Source organism: Calypte anna, chromosome 1 (assembly GCF_003957555.1).
Source record: "Calypte anna isolate BGI_N300 chromosome 1, bCalAnn1_v1.p, whole genome shotgun sequence".
Classification (NCBI taxonomy): domain Eukaryota; kingdom Metazoa; phylum Chordata; class Aves; order Apodiformes; family Trochilidae; genus Calypte; species Calypte anna.
This window is the reverse complement of record NC_044244.1, coordinates 48,450,916-48,463,351: the sequence shown is the minus strand read 5'-3', so window position 1 is coordinate 48,463,351 and position 12,436 is coordinate 48,450,916. Positions and strand designations below refer to the sequence as shown.

The following is a 12,436-nucleotide window of genomic DNA, read 5'->3' as shown; positions in this document are numbered from 1 at the left end:
ATGGTGCTATGGAATTTACATCTATTTGGTTTTAATTGTGAATGCTTCTTGATAACAGGTGGTGGCTTCCAGAGAGTAAGAACGCACCTTTATGGATCACTGCTTTATTATTTGCAGATTGCCCAGAGACCAGATGAACCAGACACATTGGAAGCAGGTATGGTCCAACAGTATTGTAAAAATGAGGAAAAAGGTATTCTCATTAAAACTTGAACTGTATAGTTTCTGCATGCTGAGTTGCCTTCTGGAAATAGACAGGTAGTGTAGATAGAAACCATCTTACTCCAAAAGTGTCTGAAATCAGTTGCATATGCTAAATGATTCATATTTTCCTCTCTGCTGACCTGTCTGGCTACATAATAATCCACAATGTGTTGTTCTGGATGAGGATATTAGATTTCTGACCTCCAGCACTAAATAATATATTTCATTTCTGTCCATTTAAAGCTATGTATCATAGATATAAAATTGTCAGAGGTCCCAAGTTGACTTGTAATTAACTGTTCCTAAGTTGGTCCAGCTGTAGAAGTGTATTCCCTATGTATGTACACTTATACAACGGTGACCCTATTTAAAAAAAAACAAACCAAACCAAACCCAAAACAAACAACAAATAACACCCCAAAATAATATAAAATAAAATGAAAAAACACACACACAAAAAAACCCCAACAAAAACAAAACCAAAAAAACAAACCCAAAGATTGTTATATTCTTTCTGTTTGTTTAGCTGAAGATCCATAGGGTGGAAAGAAGCAAACAAAACCCCATCACCCCCGCTCTCCCAAAATTAGCAAAAAACCAAGCCAACTACAGTTGCTGCTTAACCAAAAGAGCTAATGTAAATGTATCTTTATATTAACAGCTTAAATACTTGATCTGTCAGTGTTTCAAATAGTTGTTTTTTTTTTTCATCTTAGAGCTTAGATTAGGATGGGAAAACAAGCTCAGGGTTACTACCTGTGCATGCAGACTCTTTACTGCTAGCACTTGGTCAGCATTTTGAGCTACAGTAGTAAAACAGTAGTACTGACTTTGGATTCAGCCACTTCCCACTTGAATCACCTTGTTTATTTCCCCTTGCTTTGTTCCCCTTGTTTCCAGTGAAAGTTCTTAGGCCTAACAGACATTCTACATTACACAGACTGAACCTTAGAATTTTTTTAAGCATACTGTTTATAAGGGTGGTGTATGTATACAAACACACGTTTTTTAATTCTGGCTGGCCTGTGTATGATGGAAAGGATGGATGGAAAGGATGGAAGTGTAGGAAAACATTTGCACTTCAATTAAAACCCCCTGCCCGTTGTTTGGGGAATTTCTATTGCAAGCTAGAGAGAATGCCTGAAGGATGTAGTCCTAGATGCGTTGTAGATAAGCACATGATAAGTTTCCCATTTTGCCTGTTTCATCTTTTGTTTTATTTCCTTTTTCCAGCTAAAAAAACAATGTGGGAACGTCTGACAGCTCCTGAAGATGTGTTTAGTAAATTGCAACGGGAAAACATGGCAATTATTGAGAGTTATGGGGCAGCCCTCATGGAGGTGGTCTGTCGTGATGCTTGTGATGGTCATGAGATAGGCCGGGTAAGTACATCTGTACCTTTTGAATCACCATTTTGTTTGTTTTAAATAACATTTTACTACTGTCCAGAGGGGAAATTTCATGAGGTAGAACCAGATCATTTTTGTAGACAGTTGATCTCTTCCATGTTTCTGTCCTCCCACTCAGCCTTCAAGCTGTTGGAAGTAAGGACATACATGCATATTGATTTTTTTTTTTCTCAAGAAAGCTATGTGTCCTGTAATTTAAAAGTATATGTAGCAGGTGCTGCTGCAAAAGATGGTAGGAATGAACTGCTCTGGCATTTATTTGATAGTATTTTAAAATAATGGACTTAGCCATTTTTTTTCCCAATTCAGGAAGATTTTGTAACTTTGGGAAGTAATGGTGTCTGATAATAACTTCAGTAGAGAGGAATCTAGTTAGAATGCAAGCTAGTTTTAAATAGTAATGATACTTCATTAAAATGTTTTGGCATAGTTACTAGTCAACAGTATCCAATATTCTATTAAAGAATAATAGAGGAAAGGTAGTTGACTGATACTATTCTATAATGTCAGGAATTCTTAAAATATATTTTACATAAATGATTACAATTCTAGTGCAGAAATGCATTCTGCTTTTAAGAAGCTGTTAAAAGCAACTGCATCTTATTTCTACATATTCTCTGATTTTTCTTGTGTTGGTTGTTTTTTTTTTTGTCTTCCCCCATCCTAGATGCTGGCATTGGCTTTGCTTGATTGTATTGTCTCAGTTGACAAGCAGCAGCAGTGGCTGTTGTACCTCTCAAACAGTGGCTACCTGAAGGTGCTCGTGGACAGCCTAGCAGATGATGATCTGACTCTTCAGAGCTTGCTCACACCACAGCCACCTTTACTTAAAGCACTGTTCACCTACGAATCCAAAATGGTAACAGTACTTCAGACATGATTGTGATGGTGTTAATTTTATTTTTTAACAAAATCTGTTTGTTTACACTTCAAATCGATTGTACTCAGATATTTTACTAAATTAGTATTATTTGAAATAATGCTTAAATCAAGAGAGAAAACAGTTGTCATGAGCCTCACTGTGCATCTCCAATACTTACCTTTTCCTACAATACTCCAGGCATTCCTCACAAGAATAGCCAAAAGTCAGCAAGGGGCATTGGAACTGTTGCGGTCTGGAGTGATTGTGAGGCTGGCACAGTGTCAGGTGTACGACATGAGACCTGAAACAGACCATCAGGGGTAAGTGTTGGTTCCCTAGGCAGTTCTGAAACAGTAATATAGTCTTGGAGACCTCTGATGTCTTTTTATAGCCTCAAATCTTCTGAGTAATTGTGTGTTTATCCTTTTGTGTGTGTGTGTTTGTTTAACCTATAGGTTCAGTTTAAAACTGCCTGCTATTGAGAGAAAAGTTCCAAATAAGTTGTGCTTGGACTCTGTTTCTTGGAGAATGTAAAAACTTACTTCTTTGATACCTTAGATAGGAACTGTCTGTATGAGTATTATTATTGTTATAAAATAATTTAGACTGTAATGTTGGAAATACTGCTTACACTACAAAATTATTTGGGGGCTCTGCAGTTGATGAACAAGAAGTACAGAGTTTGTCCTCCCCCATAAAACATTAATGAGAGAGCAGAGAAGGAAATGTTATTTCTGAAATATTTTATGATGTGGCTTAAATTTTTTTTCAAAAATTTCAGTTATATATTGCCTTACATGTTTCTAGATATGTTGCCATGTGTTGGTCATTGTGAGATGACCAAGAGAAGATATCAGAGATGGAAATTCGGTATCTAGGGGAAATTACTGAGTTCAAACCTCCATTCCTGCTTTAAATTTACAGTTCTTAGTGACACACTGGGGGTTCAAACATTTGGAAAAACTGAAGACTTAAACAAAAACAAATACTGTCTAAAAGTGCCAGTGAGATGTGTAAGATTGTATGAAGCCTACAGGGCATTTTCAGAGGACTGTTTATCAGTTGCTTTAGAATTAAGCACACCTCTTCCCAAAATATTTAAGACTATTTAGTTTTAGATATGAAGAAAGCAGATGTTGTGTCTCTACAGCAAAGTAATCTGATTCAATGTAGTACAGTGAATAGAAGTAATTTCCTATGCTTAGAGAAACAGCAGCTTTCTAGGTAAATGGCAGCAGCTGTGTATTGTAAATATGTTGCTTTTCCAATATGAACTCACTTCACATCCAGGCATAAATTGAAATACGAGTCTGCAGGTTCTTGAGAGGGATTGCAGGCTTAGGTTCTGCCTTGATAGTGGGCTTCACTTTTTTTTTCCACTGTTCATCTTTTAACTTTTTTTTCTTTCTTTCTTTCTTCCTCTTAAGAATGTATGGAATGAGAGATCCTCCAGTCTTCATTCCTGCTCCAGTGGAACGTTACCGCCAGATCCTTCTTCCAGCTCTTCAGCTGTGTCAAGTGATCCTCACATCAAGCATGGCTCAACATCTACAAGCAGCAGGACAGGTAAGTTCCAAAAGATGCTAGAATGTCACTGCTACATCTTACTCAAATAAATTGTATGCCATTTTGCTTTGAAGGTAAGCTTTTTTTAAAATCCTGCCCTTACTGGTATTAGAGATCACTTTGAAATTCTCTAGCAGTAAAAGCATTGTTTCCTCCCTGCTAAATTTTGAGTCATTAATGTTTTCCCTTTTTTTTCTGGTGGCACAGGTTTTGCAGTTTCTGATTTCCCATTCAGATACTATCCAAGCAATCCTGAGGTGTCAAGATGTTAGTGTTGGATCTCTCCAGGAGCTGGCCTCCCTGACAGGAATAATCAGCAAGGCAGCTTTGCCTGGTAGGAACTGCATTTACAAAGTCTGTTAGCCCTATCTGCATGAATCTCAGGCTTTGCTTTCTGTAAAGAAATAAGATGACAAATAGGGGATATTTAATACAATACAGGGTTTTTATTGACATGAAGAGCTCTGGGGAAAACAAAAGAAATGTTAATAGCAGTTCTTGAGCTAAGTATGATGGATTTGCAGTGATCATAGAGCCCTTATCAAAATGTGTTTTACTTCCATTTTCTTGTCATTATGCTACCTGACAGTAAGTACTTCTTGTCTTTGAGTTGACTTGCAAACTGTGTAGTGTTCAAAATGAATGTGGTTTCTACAAAAAGAGTTTTCATTCAGCAAAATCTGTGAAAAGGAATTAAGACATGCATATATCTTTGGGAAAGTTTTTTTAGAGGGTTTTTTGTTTGTGTGGGGTTTTGTTATTGCTTAAAAAAGAGCTTCCAGTGAGAGGCACTGTGGATTACCATACGCATGTTTCTCTTGGGTGACTTTATCTTCAGGGAGGACTAATAATATTGGGATAGGTACAGTGATTTCTTCTGCATGCTGGAAGTCTTGCTTACCCTTTTAATTTCTTTATTTTAATATGCTGACTTTTTTTGTTTAGGAGAGCTGTCTGACTACAATAGAAAGGGGTGCAGAGCTGTAGATCAAGCTCAAATGTTTCTTTGCTTACAGTATCATGAGTTTTGCACAACTGCATTTTTTGTGCTAAACTCCCTTCCTTCCTTCCCCACCTTTTATTTACTTAGCACAACAGGAAGCTACATGCTGTCACACATCTAGTAACTGCATTTATGTCTGAATGTTTTCATCAATCAAACGTGCAAAATATTTGTCTGAAATACTTGTGTTTAAATGTATACACTGCATAAATCTATTTTCCTTTGGGAAAAAAACGGAGTTCATGTAATGGCTGTATCTTTTCTCAGGAGTGCTCAGTGAGCTCGACATTGATGTCAATGAGGGGACACTGATGGAGCTACAAGGACATATAGGCCGATTTCAGGTAATGAAGTTGAATATTTAACACTTGTCCTCTTAGAATTGTGTATGTAGATGAGTTTCTTCCTGGCTACATGCTCGTACCACTAGCAGTTGTGAAAGGAGTATTTTATACCAGGAAGAAGAATGTGTGGTGGTTTGGCCTTTTTTGTTTGGTTTGGTTTTGTTTTGAGGGGTGGTGGTTTTTGTGTGGTTTTGGTGGTTCCTTTTTTTGGGCTGTGAGTTGTTTTTTGTTGTGTTTTGATTTTGCCCCAAACCAAGTAGAAAAGATATAACATTTTGCAACAAGATTGCATCAGGGCCTTGGTTTCCTCCCCTGGTTTAGGATTCATCCAGTGTGGAGAAGAATGAGAATTTGCGGTCAGCACCAAAGCAAATGAAGAAATGCAGAAATACTCTGTTACCACTTTTGCCATGAACAGGTCTCCAGCTCCACAATTTGGAGCAGCAAACAGGGCAGTTTTGGGTGTTTTGGTTTTTTTTTTTTCATTTCTTTGCTTCTCTTTTGAAGATAATCTGACTTAGAAGCCAGAATGAAAGCCAAGATAGAACATGTCTTACTCAAAAGCTTTCATTGCAGACTTCGTTATAGCTCAGCATTCAGCATCCAGCAATGTTTTTTAAGCTTTGTGGTTTATGTGAGCAAGGCCTTTCATAAAAAAATATTTTCTTGACAACTATCTGTGGAAGGGGCTGCCCTATCAAATACTTCTGATTGAAAGATGTGTTCTTTGGACACTTTTATAGTAACTATGAAGCTGACAAGCCTAAAGCAAAGTAGCAAGCTGTACTGCTGGGGTACTCAGTATTCTGCTGCATTATGTCAGCAAGAAATTCCCATGGGAAAGCAGAAAGATATATTTATTTTTTTTTATATACCATATCTTAATTACTTGGTTGAAAACATAGCTGTTCTGAGCAAAGCTGTGTGAATTAAGTCATCTTTTATTGCAACTTTTTGCTATAGTTTGTCCTTTTATTATCATCAAGTAATAAAAGGATTTAAGTGTTTTACTCTCCCCCAAAAGTAATTACCAAAAATCTCTTGAATCCTTGTTATTTTGGCTACATGGATAAAGGTGTGCTTAAGAGGGAATGAGTAAAAGTAAGCTGTCATTGATGGCGGTCAACATAATCCTCTGGAGGACATGTAAGATAAAGTTGTACACTTGAATCACATTCATTTATTGAGTAATTTATTGAGTAATTTATTGAGTAATTAAACATTACTGTTTTAGGGTGTCCTTAACTTTAATTTAAAAGGTGAGTTAAAACATTGTGTTTTTAAAAAAAGTAAATTTCGTTAAAAATTGCTAAAATTTTATCTGCGTTGCTTTCTCACTGCTGTGTTTTAAGGGATAAGTATCATCTAAGTGAAAAGAATCATGCACTTAATTTCTTGATACTGATTAAAATGTTAATTTCTTACGGCAGCGCCAGTGCTTAGGACTTTTGAGTCGGTTTGGTGGTTCAGACAGACTGCGTCAGTTTAAACTGCAAGATGATAACACAGAAGGAGACAGAGTGAACAGGAGGGATGAAATTGAGTTGGCCATGCAACAGGTAAGGATACAAAAAGCTGCTAGAACCTTCAGTCTCAAATCATGACATTTTATCTGCTGTGCTGACTTGTTTACTTGTCATAATTGAATACAGCACTGATGGTTTTAGTTTGGTATAAGGCCCTACATTTTAGTTGTGTTTAGAGTAAACTGTGAAAAACTGGGTACTTAAATTTGCATTAGCAGCCATTATAGTTTTGGGTACAAACTCTGAACTTCAAAGACTTAAATTGATCAGAATTTTTCAGAACAAAGGCTGGGTAATGGCTAATACTAAGAGCTTAATTTAACTTAAAATTGAGCAGAAATTTTTAACTAGCAGAGTTGGGAAAGAGGCAAGGTTGCAAGTCCTAGATTTGGAATAGAAGAGACTGTAACTGGTCGGGAAAAATAATCATCACGCTTGCTGAGAAGACAGGAAGTAAAACTTCTTTATGGACATTTAACTATTTAAAATAAAGTGCTCCAAAGCTTGTAGACTGACATGCTATCACGTTTTGGTTTGGTTTGGCTTTTTGTCATGGCTTTTGTTTGCTTTTGTTTGTTTGGTTGTTTGTTTTGTTGTTGTTTGTTTGTTGTTTTTCAGATCTGTGCAAATGTGATGGAATACTGTGAGTCACTTATGTTGCAAAGCGCCCCCAGTTTTCAGCACACTGTTTGTCTGTTTACTCCTAGCCTGTCAGAATCAACCAGCCGGGATGGGCCTCGTCAGGGTGAGATTTTTGGGCTGCTATTTCATGAGATTGAATGCTGTCACATTTGGGCTGGTAGAAAATAAGGAACCAGAGGCTGTACTTTTGTGTATGCTTTAAGTCACTTCAGGCCAGTATCGTAGCTGCCCATGTTCTAATTCTGGAACAGAATGCTTGCAATAAACCAAATCAGCAACTTAACTGAAAACAAATGTGACTAAAAGCTCCTTTTTAATATGCTTCCCATGGCAGGTCAGAAACGTATCAGTAAAAAAAATGTAAATCGATGTATGTAAATAAATAGCACAGGACAGGGGAAGGTGAGGGTTTCTTTTTTTCAGCATCTCTACTGGATAACTTGATCTGAAACTAGGACCTCATTTATGTGATGCCGACTGGAAATCTTTATTATGCCTCATGGCAAGAGTTCATAATGTGCTGTCACGCAGCTGAGTGGTTAAGATATTCAATTAGTAAGTCTTCTGGTCTAGTTCCACTTCACATGTGTCACTCAGTACTGTACTATGCTGGCTGCCTTCTAGTACTGCAGCCACAGACCTTTTTGCCTAGACTTTCATTGGTATTCTCACACAAAAGTATAAAACAAATGTGTCAGTGCTTTCATGTCTTTCACTACTTCATTGACAGAGAGCATGCCTTATTGATCTCTTGTTCTTAATTTATTGAAACTTCTGCATCATCTTTTCTAGATACACAAGCACCAGTTGTCCCATACTGGCACTTGCCTGGCTTGGGCATCATTGTCTACCTGCTGAAACAGAGCACGAGTGACTTCTTCAGCTATTATGATAGCCATCGTCAGAGTGTTAACAAACTGCAAAATGTGGAGCAACTCCCACCAGATGAAATAAAAGAGGTAGTAGTTCTTCTGATTCTGTAGTCTGTGTATTGTTTGTAACTTAGATGTAGTTGTAACAGTGAATCCAAAGCATCTTGGATAGGTAAATAGTTCCAGAGCTTGTGCACATTTTTCTCTACTTTTGATGAAGGCATCCCTAGAACAAGTGACCTAAAACTTTGGGGAAACCATTGGGCTTCACATTGTAAAATTGTGGATTTTCATTATGATTTCTTGGGGATACATTGAATATCTCCATTTTTTGTCAGCAAGGTTATGCAAATTCAAAATAGAGAGCACAGTTTTGAAGAAATAGTAGCTGACAAGAAAGTTCCAGATATTGATAAGTAAATTTATCTTCTTATTTCATTTGATGCTCTGTGATTTATTACAATCTTCTTGTTTTTCCTCTTCTTATGACAGCTGTGTCAGTCAGTTATGCCAGCTGGAGTTGACAAAATCTCCACTTCCCAAAAATATGTTTTGGCAAGGCGACGCCTGGTGAAGCTAATAAACAACCGAGCCAAGCTGCTCTCTCTGTGTTCCTGTATCCTTCTAAAATGGAAATGACCCTCGAGGTGACACATGAAAATAGGAACAGGATCTTTTTACCTGGATTTCTGATTGCTTTGAACACCACATTCAGTCAGTTAAGAGGGTATTGTTCTGCTTTTTTGAGAGTGTAAATATTTTCAAGTTAACAATTCCCATTATGGAGAACCTACTAGGACTTCCTCCAACATTATAATGGAGGGGTTATTATAGCCCAGCTCTTCAGTGTCCAGACCCATGAAAGATTCACATATGAACAAGCATGGTGAAAGAAATATTTTGAAAAATATTGCCCATGAGAGCAATTGGAATTTCCAGTCTTACAGTCAACCCTAATAAACCTAATCTCACCAACACCAGTAATTGTATGGCAATAACTAGTCACATACATAATTGCCTGCAGCAGATCAGACTTTCCCCCTGAAACCTCCTCTGGGAAAGATGTGATCTTCCAGACTTACCTGTTGTAACTTAAAATGTTACTGCCATCTCCAAGCTGAGCTACCATATGGGCACTCATACTTAGTTCTGGTCTGGTTTAAAGCCTCTTCAGGGTGGTCATGGAAGCCATCTAGCCAGCACAGCACTGAAGCAGGTAAGGAGAGTGCAAGCAATCCATTGCCAGGCCATAGCAGTGGGGCTGAGAAGTTGCTTTTGCCCAGAAGAGGTGACAGATGGTTGAGCCTAATGTCTTCAGATGCTTCAAAGTGTGAGAATTAGCTCACAGAGTAAGTCTGCTATCTCAAGACAACAAAATTAAACTCCTTCACTTAGATGTGACTGCAGATATTATAGAAACATGTCTCTTCATTCTTTGGCGTCATCTGGAACACTACCTCCTGCATTGCACACCCTCTGACTCCCAGGATCCATTGCTGACTTCCAGGATGTCATTTAAGAAAGGAAGGCTGCAAGGTAAAATTTCTCAAACATCAGAGTGCCTTTGAATAACTTCTGATGGTTAACTTTAATACTGATTTGCAACTATGAATATTTTGCTGTTTATATTTAATAAAAGAGATTTTTTTTTTGGCTCTGGCATACCTTTAGATTTTCTTCTGAAGAACTGGAAATAGAAATTCTGCTGAGTCATAGGCTTTTGGGTTTTGTCTGTTACAGGCAACATCCACAAGAAAGTAAAATTAACTTTTTAAAAAATTTCTGTTAGTCAAACCAAGTGAAGTTCAAGTAATATAATCAGATCAGTGATTCAGATCACCTTATAGGAAAATATTTCAATGTTCTGAGATTAAATTAAGAACTAAAATGAATATGGGTGGTTTTAATAGTACTCTTGGTATTGTAGCCACTGTTGATTTACCAGACGATTTTAGGTTTGTTGTATGTTCATTGCTTAAAATAATTTGAATTAATCAGAAAGGGAGAAGTGATCTGGGGAGGAGCTTTTTTCCTTAAGTGCCATGTTGTGTGATCATTATAGTTTATGGCTCTTACTTAATGCATTTTCCCTAAGTTACTTCAGTAAAAAAATCAGTACCACCTCTAAAGTCCGAGTTTACTGACAAATTTAGAGTACTGCATTTTAAACTCAACTTCATGTTGAGAAGGTAGTGTGGAGCAGCTGACAAAATTTTCATGTCTCATTTTCTATCACTTAGATTCCTTTGGTTCAGAGCCCAGCTTGGATTTCAGTAGTAGACTGAATCGAGTGAGCCAGCACGACATAGAACAGGTGAGATACAGCAGTGCTGAAAAGTACAGAATGCACTTGGGTAGCTACCATTCAGCTACTGAGGGCAGTCTGACTGTGGTTTTCCCATCTGTGAACAACCTGTGGTAACACCAACAGGATATCACTCCATTTGGGGTTAATGTCATGCTACAGAAATTGTTTGGAAAGTATTATTGAGCAGGCAGCTCAATAATAGTGCTGCCCCATAGATGTTTTCAAGTCTTACTATGAGAAGTTAAACTAGTAAACTAGTAAAATAGTAAACTAGTGAAATAGTAGTATTTTTTTAATAATGGCTTTCTGAAAACATGAGTTATCCTTGAAAGATTCACAATACAAGGCCAAGATTCCCAATTTGTGGTCATCCTGTAGCTGTTCAGTACAGGTCAGCTGCAGTGAGGCTGTAGAGAAATGAGATCAAAAAAGGGTAATTGAAACTGAGGAGACCATAGACTGAATGGCAATGCTAGAAAAGAAGTGATTTCTGGTTACAAAGTAATTTAATAGTTTATGTAAATTCACTGCAGAGGTGGCAGAAAATACATTATTTTTATTAATAAATCCTACTGACAATTTATGTGCAGGAAAAAAAAGTGTTAAACTTCAGTGCAGTCTCAAATACCTTTATAAAATCTAGAATTACAGGAACAGTTGTGCATATTTTTTAATGAGGCATCTCTCTTTAATTTGTTTAAAATGTACAGTGACATCTTGCTTAAATACTTAGAATGTAATTACTTCTTTCAGGGACTGTTTACCTATGTGTTAATCAAAAAATGTTGTCTATGCACATGGATTCTAACTCCTGAACAGTCCTTAAAGGACTCAGAAAATTTAAGTAAGAAGTGTTTTTATGACTGTAACTAAAGCTGTATTATTTAGCATTCTTTTAATTCCTTGAAGTTGGAGAGGTTGTAAGGTAGTAATTTGCAAATGCTCTTGAGTCATGGAAAAACCTCTGGAGAAAGGCTGTCCATTTTCTAATTTAGATGGAAAAACATAAGGGAAGAATGCAAGTAGCACTTACTAGGAGGGTCAGAAAAGATGCACTTTTACTGTGATTTTTCTCTAAAGCACTTCAGCGGGTTGACAAGTAGTTGACAATGACATTCCAGAAAAAGAAGGTTCTGTATTTATGACTGCAACAAATCTCTTGTTTCTCAGCTTCAGATCGAAGCCACGAACAGCTTTGGTGAATCTCTGCAGAAGAAGCTTCTGGATATTGAAGGGTTATATTCTAAGGTCCGCTCACGATACACCTTTATTCAGGCCCTTGTTAGACGCATCCGTGGACTCTTAAGAATATCAAGGACCTAAAAGACTTTGATACATCTTGCTTGTCCCTTGAAACAATGTACAAGCCTTCTGAATCATTAGGTTTTATAGACCATAACCTTTTCTAAATAATGTCAAAAATATTTTGTTACTTTTTTTTTCTTATCACTGTGGATCATTTTTGTGTATTCTTTCCTACTGCTCCAAACTTGGCAGAAAAATAAAGGATTGTTTTTAACTGAGTTCTGATTTAATGTAAGATTTCAAGCAGGAAAGAATTCTAAGGGAGTACATAAAGGAAACAAGACATTCTGCAACTGTAATACTACATTTAGGGATGCTTTCAAGGAAATCTCTAAGGTTTCTGTCTATGCTAAGTGAAACCATGGGGTTCAAGTCCCAGTGCTTGGCAGACAGAG

The 12,436-nt window shown here is 37.1% G+C and overlaps 1 protein-coding gene across 3 annotated transcripts in view; it reads left to right on the top strand.

Moving 5' to 3' along the window:
- NUP205 (nucleoporin 205) overlaps window positions 1-12,251 on the top strand; it is a 46,307-nt gene extending 34,056 nt beyond the window's left edge. Inside the window, exons 30-43 of one of the 3 annotated variants that reach the window (XM_030466751.1) lie at window positions 59-157; window positions 1,438-1,586; window positions 2,281-2,472; window positions 2,674-2,795; window positions 3,903-4,041; window positions 4,249-4,375; window positions 5,312-5,388; window positions 6,819-6,947; window positions 7,533-7,659; window positions 8,349-8,515; window positions 8,921-9,044; window positions 9,836-9,964; window positions 10,669-10,742; window positions 11,907-12,251. In XM_030466751.1, the coding sequence (XP_030322611.1) occupies window positions 59-157; window positions 1,438-1,586; window positions 2,281-2,472; window positions 2,674-2,795; window positions 3,903-4,041; window positions 4,249-4,375; window positions 5,312-5,388; window positions 6,819-6,947; window positions 7,533-7,659; window positions 8,349-8,515; window positions 8,921-9,044; window positions 9,836-9,964; window positions 10,669-10,742; window positions 11,907-12,059 (1,808 nt within the window). In that variant the 3' untranslated portion in view covers window positions 12,060-12,251. The remainder of the gene's footprint in view (window positions 1-58; window positions 158-1,437; window positions 1,587-2,280; window positions 2,473-2,673; window positions 2,796-3,902; window positions 4,042-4,248; window positions 4,376-5,311; window positions 5,389-6,818; window positions 6,948-7,532; window positions 7,660-8,348; window positions 8,516-8,920; window positions 9,045-9,835; window positions 9,965-10,668; window positions 10,743-11,906) is intronic. The other 2 variants (XM_030466761.1, XM_030466769.1) reach the window with 2 other exon arrangements.
- Window positions 12,252-12,436: the final 185 nt, after the last annotated feature.